We start from the raw sequence: 14,179 nt of genomic DNA, 5'->3' as shown, positions 1-14,179 counted from the left end.
GGGTCAGTTTCGACTCTGCACAAACCCCAAAACAGACCTTTGAAAACTCAGACCAATGTCCTGGGTCCTTGAGAACCAGTGTGAGCGAGTGGCTGATGTGAGTGCTTTGTTGCCATGGAACCAACGTGGCTTGTATTCTTTTTTCATTTTTTTCCCTCAAAATCCAGATGGATAAGGTAGTGGGTGGGGAAAGTACCAGATAATTGAGGTGATGGGGAGGGATCATATGGAGCGGATACTACACCAGCTTCTTGGCCTCAAAGAAGCTTTTGAGGTGACGCATCTGCCAGATACCAGTGAGGATGAGGATGACCGTCTGAGCAATTGACCACCACAGGACCCTCTGGTTGGTGCTTTCGCTGGTAAGACGGAAGCGCTCTTCGCGATACTGCGTGGGACAACGGGCCAGAATTAAACGTGCAGGACAAACGGTCCCAGCTGTTGTGAGGCCCCCCCCCCCCGCGAGAAATCCACCTTCAGGACCAAATGCCTTCTGAGACACTGCCTCGGATTCCACCGGGAGGGCCCCAGGAGAGTGTGTGCTGCCCCTCCACAAGCATCTCTGCTAGGTTGGGAGCTGTGCTCACTTCACTTCCGTCTACAAAGCTTGGAAACGGCCGTGTAGACGGACACTCTCCACCCCGTTCTCTGAACAGCTGAGCTCCCAATCGGGAAAGGCCCCAAACAGAAACTTCCAGTGGGCGTAGCAGGCACAAAGGTCAACTGCCACATCCGAGAACAGTCAGACGCATGCTTACCCTCTGGTAATCCTGCTCCTTCTGGATCTGTTCCACCTGATCAAGCAGCTGGCGGGCTCGGAGCTGGAGCTCGGTCAGTTTGTCCTTGGCAGCAATCTCGGGGTAGTTGTTGGCATGCTCCCCAACCTGGATGTCCAGGTGCACGCGCTAGAAAGACACAGGGGTGGTGCCCCAAAGCCCTAAGGTCAGAAACCCTCCGACTCTCTGTTCCAGGCTGGGGAACCTAGTCCCGTCCCTGGCTGGGGGACAGAAATGCAACACCGTCTCTCTGATTGTGACTGTGTCCCAAAGGACGGTGGCCATTAACTCAGAACTCAGCGGAATCAGGGGAGAGATTCTGAGCTGTGGCCGAGGAGGCAATCCTCTTACCAGTCTGCCGCCAGCAAAGAGAGCCATCCTGGTGGAGTTGGAGTGCAGGCAGATCTGATGGTCACCGGGCGTGTGGGAGGTGAAGGTGAAGCGGCCGTCGGAGCCGTACTGCCGGGACAGCACCACCTGCAACGGGACACACCGTGACAACCCCCACCTGCACGCAGCCCTGTCCTCTGAGCCCTGCACGGCCCAGAGAGCTCCGCGGAAGCGTGGCCTTGTGGAGGCTGCAGACCGCCCGTGCCATAGCCCGAGCACGACCAGCGGGGCCCTACCTTGCCTTCCGGGTCCTTCACCTCCACATGCATGCCCAGGCCGGGGGTCGAAGGCAGGAAGACCTCCTTCTGCTTGTCCCACATCTGGGTGCGGTAGTTCCCTGCGGAGCAGACAGTGCCGTCACGACCCGCCTGCTCCGGCCGGCTCCCACACTCCGCGGGGCGCCGTGGCCGCGTCTGGGGGACACACAGGGTCCCGTCCTCCCTCGCCCCGCCTGACCGATGACCATGGTCTCGTCGGGGATCTCCTCGATGAAGCACCGCTTCTCGGTCTCGCCAATGTGGAAGTAGAGTCCCCGGGCGCCGGCTGCGCACAGCGCAAGCAGCAGAAGCGCCGGCCGTCCCATCGCCCGCCGCCACCCGCCCCGACACCTGGCAACGCGCGCCCTCGGCCCGTCGCGCATGCGCGCGCATGCGCCCCAGTCCAGGCGACGCAGCAGAGCCGAGCGAAGAGCGCGCATGCGCTGTGACTCCCGCCCTGCGTCCTTCTCAATCCGCCGGTCTTCCGGGCCAAGCAGCCTGGCCGAGAGGAGAGTGCGCTTGCGGGGGACGTCCGGATTTCCTTCCAGCCATCCGGGGGACGATACTTACTCCGACACCTACCTACGCGCGTCCTCCGCCCTGCGCGCATGCGTAAGCCTGCGCCCCGCGTCCAGGAGAGGCTGCGCGGCCGGGCTCGCAGTGCGCATGTGTCGATTCGTTCGCGACCCGCTTCTCCGCGGGCGGGACTTGGCGGGGGTCTGGCACTGGAGACGGGGTGTGGGGACGAGGGGTCCCAGGCGGGGGAAGGAGCGTGGGGACGAGGAATCCAGCACTGGGGAAGGAGCGTGAGGACGAGGGGTCCCAGGCGGGGGACTGGGAGTGGGGTCCCGCGCGGGGGAAGGAGCGTGGGGGCTGGAGTGTACTAGGCGGGGGAAGGGGCGCGGGGACGAGGCGTTTCCCACGGGGGAAGGAACATGGGGGCGTGGGGTCCAGCGCGGGGGACAGGGCGGAGAGGAGGGGTCCCGTGTTAGAGGAAGGGACGTGGGGTCCCGCGTAGGGGAAGGGGCGTGGGGACGTGAGGTCCCGCGAGGGGGAAGGAGCGTGGGGGCAGGGGAACGGCATGAGAACGAGGGGGCCCGCGCGGGGGACGGGACGTGGGGACAAGGGGTCCCAGGCGGGGGACGCGGCGTGGGGGCGCGGGGTCCAGCACTGGGGAAGGAGCCTCGAAAGCAGGGGTCCCGCGCGGAAAGCGGGGCGGGGGCGGCCCGAGCTGGTGGCGTGGACTCGGGAGTGGTGACCGCCAGGTGTGACTTGTGACCCTGCGGTTGTGCTGGGGTTTCCTGACCCTTGCGTGGGAGGCACTCACTGGGGGCGGGGGGCGCCAGCGTTAGCGACCCTGCTGGTCATAAAGGAGATGCGGAGGGCGTGGCACGAGGGCTAATGAGAAAAGGGTTTCTTCCTCAAGTTTACTAGACTCTGCAGGATGAGGCGTGGTGACGCGTCAGCCTCGTTCTGTCCCCGAAGGCCCCGCGGTTTTCTGCCAACCTGTCAGACTGGACCGCTCTTCGTGCCCTGGGTGAAGGCTGAGGACCTGGGGGTCCCTGAGAGGTGCACGGGGGGCTCAGCGCGCCTCTGCTGAGAGCTGTCCTTGCAGAGAAACCCTGTAGCAGCGCTCTGGGTGCTCTGGGCCTGGTTGGTGTGTATGCTGCTGTTTATCCTGTAAGTGCTGGTTCTGAGCCAACACAAATATCCTGGGGATCAAAGAAAGTCGTTTGAAAGGCAAGCTTCCTCAGCAGCAGTTCTGTGTGAGGACCCGGTGCCTCTGTTTAAAGCTCTCTTCTTCAGAAGCTGGAAATTGGGGTTTGGCCTGAAACTCCCTGATTTTTAAATATGGGCATTTAACTCACTTATGTCTAATGGAATGACAATAAGCAATCTGGCCACCTTCTGCAGTCTGACCTCAGTTCCAATCTGGAGGACAGGCTTGGGTTAACTGACCACCTGTGTGCTGTTCCAGCCCCCCCCCCCGGAATTGCGTCGAACATGTGGTGAAGAATGAGACTGAAAATCTGGGCTAAGAAAATGGAGGGAGAGTATGAGGAAAAGAATGAGTAGGGTGACCGGGCATGTTGGCCTCTCCTAGTTACAGCACCCCCTTCTCTGGGACAGAGGAAGATGAACACCAAGCCAGAACATTGTTATTGGGCATAGAGTCACAGCTGAGCATGGTTGAAAACTTTGTTTTAAATTTTTTATAAAGAGAATTTCCAAACACACATAAAGAGGGAATAGTTACAATGAACTTTGATATACTCATCACCTGCCTTCAACAAAAATCAGTTTTTTGCCTGTCTCATTTCATTTCTTTTGGCGTGTTTTCCCTGAAGTATGTCAGTGTATTTTTTTGGACATTCATCATTTCACCTATAAATACTTGAGTGTGTATCTCTAACAGACAAGGACTTTTAAAAATACCATTATCACATCCAAAAAAATTAAACAACTCTTTAATGTCATCTAATACTTAGTATATGTTCAGTCTCCCCCCCCCACCATTGCCTCAAAAAAACACTTTAGATTGCTTAATCAGGGTCCAAACAAGGTAAAGTCACTGCATTCAGGGACACAGCTCCTAAATCTCTTTGTTGTTGATGATGTGGTGCCATTTCTTACTGAAGCACCTGGATCACTGGACCAGTAGAATCCTCCACGTTCTGGACTGGGTGGGTTGTATCTTAACATGTCATTTCACATGTGTATTTGTCACTGCTGTATCCTGTAAACCGTTAGATCCACAACCAGGGAGGATTTGCAGTAAAACTAATTGTGACTGCATACATTACAATCATTACCCCTTTTAACGTTCAGATTGTCTCAGAAGATGTCCCAAGTTCTCTGCCCTTTTAACACAACTCAGTCTTTAGTGGCTTCCTTGCTTTCCATTTTGTACACTTGCCCGCCCTACACACAAAATCTGCCGTTTAGGGGCGCCTAGGCGGCTCAGTCGGTTGGGCGTCTGCCTTTGGCTCAGGTCATGATCCCAGGGGCCTGGGATCAGGCCTCCCATCGGACTCCTTGCTCAGTGGGGAGTCTGCTTCTCCCTCTGCCCTTCCCCCTGCTCGTGCTCCCTCTCTCTCTGAGCTCTAATAAAATTTTTTAAAAATTTGCTGTTTATCCAAGGAATCTTGATTCACTTTAGTGACAAATGGTATTTATATTTCTAATGTTGTAATTTTTTTTTCAAGACCCTAAAATTTGTCCTGATGGGTAATCTTAAAGAGATTGCATTACCCACAGTAGAAAACCTACGTTAGGTAATGTAAATCCCCAGGCCCCAAAACTTTTCCCCTCAAAGGTGGTGGGCAATTACTGCCAACATTTACCTAAGCCAGCTGTCCCTTCATTCAACCAGCATCTACGAGCAGCCACTGTGCCAGTGTTCTAAACCCTGGGGACACAATGGTGAACAAAACAAAAATCCTTGTCCTCGTGGATTTATTTTGATTATCACCCTTCAATACATACTCTATAGCATGCCAGAGGCAGACAGGTGTCAAGGAGAAAAATGAAGCAGGGAAGAGGTTAGGGAATGTATTGGGTTGAATGGTGTCCCCGCCAAAGAGGTATCATCAATACTGAAATCCCTGGAACCTGTGAATGTGACCTGCTTTGGAGTCTTTCCAAATGTAATTAAGGATCTGATGTGATAATCCTGGATTATCCTGGGCCCTAAATCCAGTGACCAGTGTCTTCATAAGAGATATGGAGACACCCACACACCCACAGAATGGCTGCTATAAAAACCAAATAGAAAGGAAGGATTGGTGAGGATGTGGAGAAATCAGAACCTTGTGAACTGTGGCTGGCATCATAAATGGTGCAACCACTATGGAAAATAACATGGAGGTACCTCAAGAAATTAAAACTAAAACTACCACGTGACCCAACCACCCTACTGCCGAATGCATCTCTAAAAGTACTGGAGACACGACCTTGAAAAGACACTTGCATTCCCACGCTCACAGGAGCACCATTCACAGTGGCCAAGAGTAGAAGCAGCCCAAATGTCCATCGATGGATGAACAGACGAGATCGTAAGTGGTACATACACACCATGGAATATCATTCAGCCCTGAAAAGGAAGGAAATCCTGCAGTGTGCCACAGCATGCATGAGCCCTGAGGACGGTATGCTAAGCGAAATAAGCCGGTCACAAAGACAAATGCTGCATGATTCCACTTGTAAGCGGGAATCTGAAGTAGTCAAACTAGTAGAGAGAGAGTAGAATGGTGCTGGGGGAGGGGAGGATGGGGAGTTGACTAATGGATACAGAGTTTCAGACTTGTAAGATGAAACAAGTTCTGGAAATCTGTTCCACAAGGTAACTGTCACTGAACTGTACACTTAGTAAAGAGAGAGAGGCGCAGATAAAAGGACTCAGCCATGTGATCACAGAGGTAGACATTGGAAGGGATGCAGTCACAAGCCAAGGAATGCCTGGAGCCACCAGAAACTGGGAGACAAGCAAGAAAACCTCTCCTAGAGTCTCTGGAGGGAGCACAACTCAGCTGACATCTTGATTTTGGACTTCTGCTCTCTAGAATTGTAAGACAATACATTTCTGTTGCTTTAATCCACCATATGTGTAGTAATTTGTTACGGAGACCAATATAGGGAGTGTCTGATTAGAGGCGTGGTGGGGTACGGTGGACTGGCCAAAGAAGGCTCACCGAGAGGGTGCTGTGTGAGAGAGGTCCTGGGGGGCAGGTCACGTGCCTCCCTGAAGAAAGAGCAAGAGCGCCAAGGCTGGCGTGAGTTGAACATCAAGGAGGCCAGTGTAGCAGGAGGCACAAGCATGGGAGGGAAGTAGGAGGAGATGAGGTCCTAACTGGGGATGGGAGAATTGGGTGGGCCTGTTAGGCCACTTTAAGGACCTTGGCAAACGAGTGAGAACCCCTTAGGGGATTCTGAGTGAGCAATGACTTGATCTAACTCAGATTTTAAAATTCTGATCCTGTCCAGGCAGCAGATGATCACTGTACAATAAGAGGGTCATCAATGGATCAAAGGATCAAATCACTGATGTAAGTAATGTTCAATCTACATCAGGTCTTTTGGGGGCACCTGGGTGGCTCAGTTGGTTAAGCGTCTGCCTTCGGCTCAGGTCATGATCCCGGGGTCCTGGGATCAAGCCCCACATCGGGCTCCTTACTCAGCAGGGAGCCTGCTTCTCCCTCTCCCTCTTCCTGCTGTTCCCCCTGCTTGTGCTCTCTCTCTGTCAAATAAATAAATAAAATAGCTAAATAAATAAATCAGGTCTCTTGTTCCATCTTGCAGTTCACAGGAAATTCGGAAGTTCTAGGACATGGTGAGGAAGCAAGAAGGCAAATCCAGAATATGGAACAACTGGCTTCTTCCAAACACTGAAGTCAAGATGAGAAACAAAAGTGGGGGCAATGTACTTAAAAACTGAGCTGAGAAGAAAGGACTAGAGGTGCACAATACTACAGAAGGTGTGTGACTGCCCCTGGGCCTTGGTGTGCTAGAATTGATGTGGGAAACAAAGGCAGAAGAAAAATTATTAAATTTCCTTATTACCTACAGTCCACTGACAAGTCCTTGAAACAGGCAAAGTGACCTTTCTCTAGGGACTCAACTGCCCCGATGTTGACACTTTGCTAAGGGCAAAAGGCAATCTTAGGTCCAACTCCCAGGATCCTGTAAGTCTACTTTAACATATAAAAATTCCTTTGGAAACTTCCTTTATCTCTAAACCCAAGATACATGTTGGCAATCATCTCCCAAGCATATGGCCCACCGATCTACATCTGAAGGGTCTCATGACTAGGGTTTTATTAGATGGTAATAAATGACCTCTTCCCAACAATAGCTAGCCCCTCAAGGTCCTGGAAACCTTGCTTCCAAATTCCTTAGGGACTCACACTATCAGGAACAAGACAAGGAGACCCATGTCCACCACTGCCATTCAAGATTGTCCCGGATGTTCTGACCAGATCAATTAGACAAGAAACTGAAGGCATCCAAACTGGAAAGGAAGAAAAACTATATTCACACGTGACACGATCCTATATATGGAAAAAATTCTTAAGAATCCAAGAGAAAGTTACCAGACCTGATAAATGAATTCAGCGGGGGCACCTGGGTGGCTCAGTTGGTTAAGCGTCTGCCTTTGGCTCAGGTCATGATCTCAGGGTCCTGGGATCAAGCCCCGCATCGGGCTCCTTACTCAGCAGGGACCCCTGCTTGTGCTCTCCCTCTCTCTGTCAAAGAAATAAATAAAATCTTAAAAAAAATGAATTCAGTGAAGTTGCAGGGCATAATATCAGTACACAAAAATCAATATACCAGGAATGAACAATCAGGAAAGGAAATTGAGAGCAATCCAGGGGCGCCTGGGTGGCTCAGTCGTTAAGCGTCTGCCTTCGGCTCAGGTCATGATCCCAGGGTCCTGGGATCGAGTCCCACATTGGACTCCCTGCTCGGCGGGAATTCGGCTTCGCCCTCTCCCACTCCCCCGCTTGTGTTCCCTCTCCCGCTGTCTCTCTCTCGGTCAAATAAATAAAATCATTAAAAAAAAAAGAGAGCAATTCCACCTACAGATGCTTCTCAAAACAAACACGCTAGTAATAACTTTAACCAAGGTACGAGGCTAGTACACTGAAAAGTAAAAATAATGCTAAAGGAAATTAAAGAAGACACAACTAAATGGCAAGATATCCTTGGACTGGAAGACCCAATATAGTTAGGACCCTGGAATCATGAGCCAAAGACAGATGCTTAACTGAGCCACCCAGGTGCCCCTGTAGGGATAATTTCTTAGTGTATAAAAATATTAAATTACTATGATGTACACCTGAAATTAATGCTACACTGTAACTCAAGTGTACTTCAATTAAAAAAAAAAGATACTCATCCAGTTTTGTAAAAAGCTAAAACTATAACATGCTCAGAAGAAACATGAGAGTAAACTTTCATGATCGTGGGTTTGGCAACGGGTTCTTAGCTGTGACAGGAGAAAGTAAGAACAAACAGACAGAATGGACTTCTTCAAAATTAAGTTTTTGTTCATCAAAGAACATTATTAAGAAAATGCAGACAACCTATGGAATGGGAGAAAATATGTGTAAATCATAGATCTGATGAGGGATTATAACCTAGAATACATAAAGGAATCCACCAACTAAACAATGAACCAACAACCCAATTCAAAATCAGGGAAAGTCTTGGAGCGCCTGGGTGGCTCAGTCATTAAGTGTCTGCCTTCGGCTCAGGTCATGGTCCCAGGGTCCTGGGATCGAGCCCCACATCGGGCTCCCCACTTAGCCAGGAGCCTGCTTCTCCCTCTCCCACTCCCCTTGCTTGTGTTCCCTCTCTCACTGTGTCTCTCTCGGTCAAATAAATAAAATCTTTAAAAACAAAAAACAGGGAAAGTCTCCAACAGACTTTTCTCCAACAAAGATATACAAATAGCCAATGAGCACATGGGAAGATGTTCCTCACTGGTCATTAGGGAAATGCAGATCAATACAATGATGAGAATACCTCACACATATAGTAAAATTTTAAAAAGGAAATAAATATTCATCAGAATGTAAAGAAGTTGAAAGCTTCGTGTATTGCTGGTGGGAACGTAAAATGATGCGGCTGCTGCGGAAAACCTAGCGTAGTTACCACTGACCCACCGATTCCACTCTTAGGTACACTCACAATATGATTATAAACACATACTGCGCTCCACAGTTGCTTGTAAGCCACTGGTCACTGCAGCGCTAGTCACGGGAGCCAAAATGTGGAGACAATCCAAAGAGGAAGGGACAGACAAGGTGCAGTATGGCCACATGATGGACTATAATCCACTCATAAAAAGGAAGGGAATCCTGACACCTGCTCCAACGTGGATGAACCTTGAAAACATTATGCTCAGTGAACTAAGCAAGGCCAAAAGAACAAATACGGTATGATTTCACTTCTATGAGGTACCTAGAGTCCTCAACTTACAGCGACAGAAGGTGTAGTAGAGGTTACCAAGGGAGGAGAGGGGAAGGGAACTCGAAGAATGGGAAGTTATTACTGAAAGGGTACAGAGTTTCTGTTGGGAGCCGTGAAGAAGTTTCAGAAATAGAAGGGTGATGGTTGCACAATATTGTGAATGTAATCAATGTTACTCAATGTACACTTTAAAATGACAGCATTTTAGGGGCGCCTGGGTGGCTCAGTCGTTAAGCATCTGTCTTCGGCTCAGGTCATGATCCCAGGGTCCTGGGATCAAGCCCCAAATCGGGCTCTCCGGGCAGTGAGAAGCCTGCTTCTCCCTCTCCCTCTGCCTGCCGCTCTGCCTACTTGTGCTCTCTCTGTCAAATAGATAAAATCTTCAAAAATAAATAAATAAAATAAAATGACAGCATATTTCCCTTATGTATATTTTACCACAATTTATTTAAAAAATGAGAGGATAATGGGGCGCCTGGGTGGCTCAGTTAAGAGTCTGACTCTTGATTTTGGCTCAGGTCGTGATCTCAGGGTCCTGGGATCTAGCCCTGCACTCATCCTGGAGTTGGCTTAGGATTCTCCCTCCCTTGGCACCCCCCCACCAATAAATAAATTCTTAAAAAAAAGAGATAGAGAGAGAGGATAAAAGCATACTGAAGTTTGCTCCCTGGTTCCTTTACCTTCTCCCAGCCTCCAGATCCTTATCCCACACACCTGTCAACTTTGCTCTTATGAGCACTTATACTCCTGTTCAAAACAAACAAAAAACAACCCCCCCACGCCCTACTTTGCCCTTCCCTTCTAAACACTGCTCTAAGTCTGTATCACATCCACGAGTGGGTAGCATAGTCCTCGCCCTGAATTCCAACCCAGATTCAGGTATTTGTATCCTTTATGGAACTATCATCGTCAGCTGGCTGCCCCTGGTCACCCAGTACCTACGCTGTGTCACAGGACACAGTCCTTGTCTTCAAGACGTCGGGGACATTCAAGGAAAAGAAGGCGGCATGGCCCAGCGTTTCCGGGAGGTCAGTCACCTGGACGCCACCTTCCCACCCTAACATCCAGCTAACATCCAGCTCTCACAGCCTTTAAGCGCAATCGTCTACTGCAGAACAAAACCTTTATCGTTGCTGTGAACAGGGAACCAGCACTCGCCAGGAGCATCACAGATAAGCGGTCGCGCATCAGGAAGACGGAGCAGCTCCGGTTCCAGCTCCGCGACTGCCCGCCCGGCGGCCGGTCAGCAAGGGGCCGCGGAGAGGGAACGGCCGCAGACCCACCCAGCGGCGCCCACTGTCCCCACGGGTCCTCCCCACGGCCGCCCAGGTGTCCTCGCACAGCCCTCTTCCTTCCTCAGGGAAGCGGCGGCCCCGCGCAGTCGGGGCGCGTAGGGCAGCGTCCAGCTCCCGCTCGCGGCCCCGCCGCCCGTGGGAAGCCCTGGGGTCCACGACGGCCTCCACACGCAGCCGCCATCTGCTGAGGCCTCCCGTCCGACCAGCTACTTCCGCTCCGGCCACGCGGACCCAGCCCGTGGAGCCCCCGCCGGGCGACACCACGCGCCACGTGCAGAACGCCGGCCCACCCCGCCCACCGCAGACCGCCCGCACCCGCCGCCGCAACGCCGGCGCGGCTCTATGACGCCAGGCCACGCCCACGCGGCAGGGCGGGCCTTCTCCAGGGGCGGGGCTGCGTGCTGACGCCACACGCCGGGGCGGGGTCAAGAGTTTGGTGCCCCGGAGTGGGGTGTCGGCGCCTCATTCGGGTGGAGCTGAGCCGGGGACAGGTAAGTGCGCGCTGCCGCCGGGCCTGGCCCGGTGCGGGAAGACCCGAGCCCTCGGGCAGGAGGCGGGGGTTGCGGCAGAGGGCGAGGGCGCCGCGTCCTCGTTGTCGCTGGCGCCGCGGTGACAGGGGGTGAAGCCGGATGGAGCAGGGCTGACGGAGGGAGGTGGGCGGGACGGGGCCTGACGAACGGGCGTGACAGCCAATGGCGCGGCGAGCGCCGCCTGACGGGCGGAGATTGGCGGGTGCGGGCGCGCGCGGGCGACGCGGGGGGCGCGCAGCGGCGCGCCATTGGCTGTGGCGGGCGTGGGGCGGGCCGCAGGGCGGATGTGAGGGAACGGGCGCCGCGGCCCGGGTGACCCCCAAGGTCGAGGAGGCGTCACGAGGGAGCCGCCCGGCGCTGTTCTGAGCCGGGTCGGAAGGGCGGCGCGCTCTTGTTGGAGCGGCTGCGGACTGTGGGCCGTAGGCCGTGCTGCACCCGCGCCTGTCCTGGCTGCACGCCTGGGGAGACGCCCTTGTGCGGACCACCCGCAGCACCCCGTGGACTCAGTACCCCCTCCGGACTCAGTACCCCGCCTTGCCCATCCTTCTCCCTGCGCTCCTGGGGGGGACGCCCTTCGGCGGACCACCCCCAGCACTCCGTGGACTCAGTACCCCCTCCGGACTCAGTACCCCGCCTTGCCCATCCTTCTCCCTGCGCTCCTGGGGGGGACGCCCTTCGGCGGACCACCCCCAGCACTCCGTGGACTCGGTACCCCCTCCGGACTCAGTACCCCGCCTTGCCCATCCTTCTCCTTGTGCTCCCGGGGGGACGCCCTTCAGCAGACCACCCCCAGCACCCCGTGGACTCAGTACCCCTCTGGACTGAGCACCCCGCCTTAGCCATCCTTCTCCCTGTGCTCCTGGGGGGGACGCCCTTCAGCGGACCACCTCCAGCACCCTGTGGACTCAGTACTTCTCCAGACTCATTACCCCGCATACCCATCCTTCTCCTTGCACTCCTGGGGAGATTGCGGACCACCCCCAATGCCCCATGGACTCAGTACCCCTCTGGACTGAGTATCTCGCCTTACCTATTTTCCTTGTGCTCCTGGGGGGACGCCCTTGAGTGTATTTAATCTCCACAGCACCCTGTGCACTCAGTACTCCTGCAGGCTCAGTACCCTGCCTTACCCATCCTTCTTCCTGCTCTCCTGGGGCAATGTCCTCGAGCATATTTAACCTCCACAGCACCCCGTGTACTCAGTGCCCCACCATACTCAGTACTCTGCTGTACGCATCCCTCTTCTGTGCTCCAGGGCTGAAGCCCTTGAGTGACCACCCCTGCAGCATCTCCTGTACTCAGTACCCCCCCATACCCATCCTCCCTGTTTTCTTGGGGTGACATCCTTTTTTTTTTTTTTTTTAAAGATTTTATTTATTTATTTGAGAGAGAGAATGAGATAGAGAGAGCATGAGGGGGGGGAGGGTCAGAGGGAGAAGCAGGCTCCCCGCCGAGCAGGGAGCCCGATGCGGGACTCGATCCAGGGACTCCAGGATCATGACCTGAGCCGAAGGCAGTCGCCCAACCAACTGAGCCACCCAGGCGCCCTTGGGGTGACATCCTTGAGCGTATTTAACCTCCGGAGCACTCTGTGTACTTAGTACCCCGCCATACTCAACACCCCGCCATACCCATCATTCTTCCTATTCTCTTGGGGTGACACCCTTGAGCATATTTAATCTCCATGTCACCCGTGGACTTAGTACCTCTCTGGACTCCACACCCCACCTTACCCATTCTTCTCCCTGAGCTCCTGGGATCACTACTCTGTACTCACTACTCTGCCATACAGTACCTCACATACCCATCCTTGCTGTGCTCCTGGGGTGACATGCTTGAACAGACCACCGCACAGCACTCTATGTACTCAGTACTCCTCCATCCTTAGTACCACTCCAACCCCATAACTTCCTGCACTCCTGGGGAGATGCCCTCGAGCATATTTAACCTCCACATCACGCCGTGTACTCAGTACTCCTCCGGACTCAGCACCCTGCCTTACCCATCCTTCTCCCTGTGCTCCTGGGGAGATGCCCTTGAGCGGACCATCCCGCAGCACCCCACCGTACTCGTCCTTCCTCCAGAGGTCTGATAGCCCGTGTAGAGATGAAGCGCATTTCTTGGAGTAGCACACCAGTCATGCACCTCTTCCACTTCACGGAGCTACCAGAGGGAAGTGTAAGTTGTGTGCTGAGACTCAGTAAAAAACCGGTGGTTGCAGAACGGAGGAGAGATGAGTCCGAGGCCCGAGGTGTGACCTCTGTCTGGTGTTTCTCTGTGCCTTATTCTGCAGGCCTGGACTGTGGAGCAGGGACTGGGGACGTGCTTCCAGGCTCACTGCTCTGAGCAGCTGCAGGACAAGTAGCCTGGAATGGAGCCTTGTTTGCATAGTGGCAGGAGCTGTGACAGTCAAACTGCAGCGTTTTCATGCGGACAAGTTTCATATGAAAATATGCAGTACTCTTCTAGCTTTGCAAAGTAGCCGAGGACTGGTTCTTGGAAAGTTGGAGAAAGATCAGAGTTTCCTGATGATTGAGAGCACTTTCCACGTTCCAGTTTTTTTTCCTTTGCAACACTTTGGAGATACAGTTCATGAGCTGTACCATTCACTCACTTAAAATACACGATTAAATGCTTTGTCATTTATTCACAGTTATGCAACCATCACCGCAGTTCGGTTACTTTTAAAAACTAATTTCAGAGGCATGAATTTCTGTGGGTTTCATTTAAATTTGCACAGTTTATTAAATATCCAACATTTTTTTTTTTTTTAAAGATTTTTTATTTTTATTTATTTGAGACAGAGAGAATGAGATACAGAGAGCATGAGAGGGAGGAGGGTCAGAGGGAGAAGCAGACTCCCTGCCGAGCAGGGAGCCCGATGCGGGACTCGATCCCGGGACTCCAGGATCATGACCTGAGCCGAAGGCAGTCGCTTAACCAACTGAGCCACCCAGGCG

At 53.1% G+C, this 14,179-nt stretch overlaps 1 protein-coding gene and 2 long non-coding RNA genes across 3 annotated transcripts; 1 reads left to right on the top strand and 2 right to left on the bottom strand.

The window, feature by feature from the left end:
- Window positions 1-91: 91 nt before the first annotated feature.
- On the bottom strand, window positions 92-1,803 carry LOC102731166 (transmembrane emp24 domain-containing protein 4). The gene is made up of 5 exons (XM_081809949.1): window positions 1,623-1,803; window positions 1,403-1,503; window positions 1,128-1,253; window positions 759-905; window positions 92-388 (listed from the first exon to the last, which is right to left on the bottom strand). Exons 1-5 carry the CDS (start codon window positions 1,747-1,749, stop codon window positions 239-241), a joined length of 651 nt encoding a protein of 216 aa, XP_081666075.1. The 5' UTR covers window positions 1,750-1,803; the 3' UTR covers window positions 92-238.
- A 762-nt stretch (window positions 1,804-2,565) lies between these two features.
- LOC145718443 (uncharacterized) lies at window positions 2,566-6,858 on the top strand. The gene is made up of 3 exons (XR_014141812.1): window positions 2,566-5,989; window positions 6,407-6,468; window positions 6,722-6,858. It is a non-coding gene; the product is annotated as an uncharacterized LOC145718443 (long non-coding RNA).
- On the bottom strand, window positions 3,876-10,903 carry LOC145718444 (uncharacterized). Its single transcript, XR_014141813.1, has 2 exons — window positions 7,518-10,903; window positions 3,876-7,430 (listed from the first exon to the last, which is right to left on the bottom strand). It is a non-coding gene; the product is annotated as an uncharacterized LOC145718444 (long non-coding RNA).
- Window positions 10,904-14,179: the final 3,276 nt, after the last annotated feature.

This window comes from Leptonychotes weddellii, unplaced genomic scaffold, assembly GCF_054177405.1.
Source record: "Leptonychotes weddellii isolate Sample4059 unplaced genomic scaffold, ASM5417740v2 HiC_scaffold_1577, whole genome shotgun sequence".
Classification (NCBI taxonomy): domain Eukaryota; kingdom Metazoa; phylum Chordata; class Mammalia; order Carnivora; family Phocidae; genus Leptonychotes; species Leptonychotes weddellii.
This window is presented reverse-complemented; position numbering and strand designations above follow the sequence as displayed.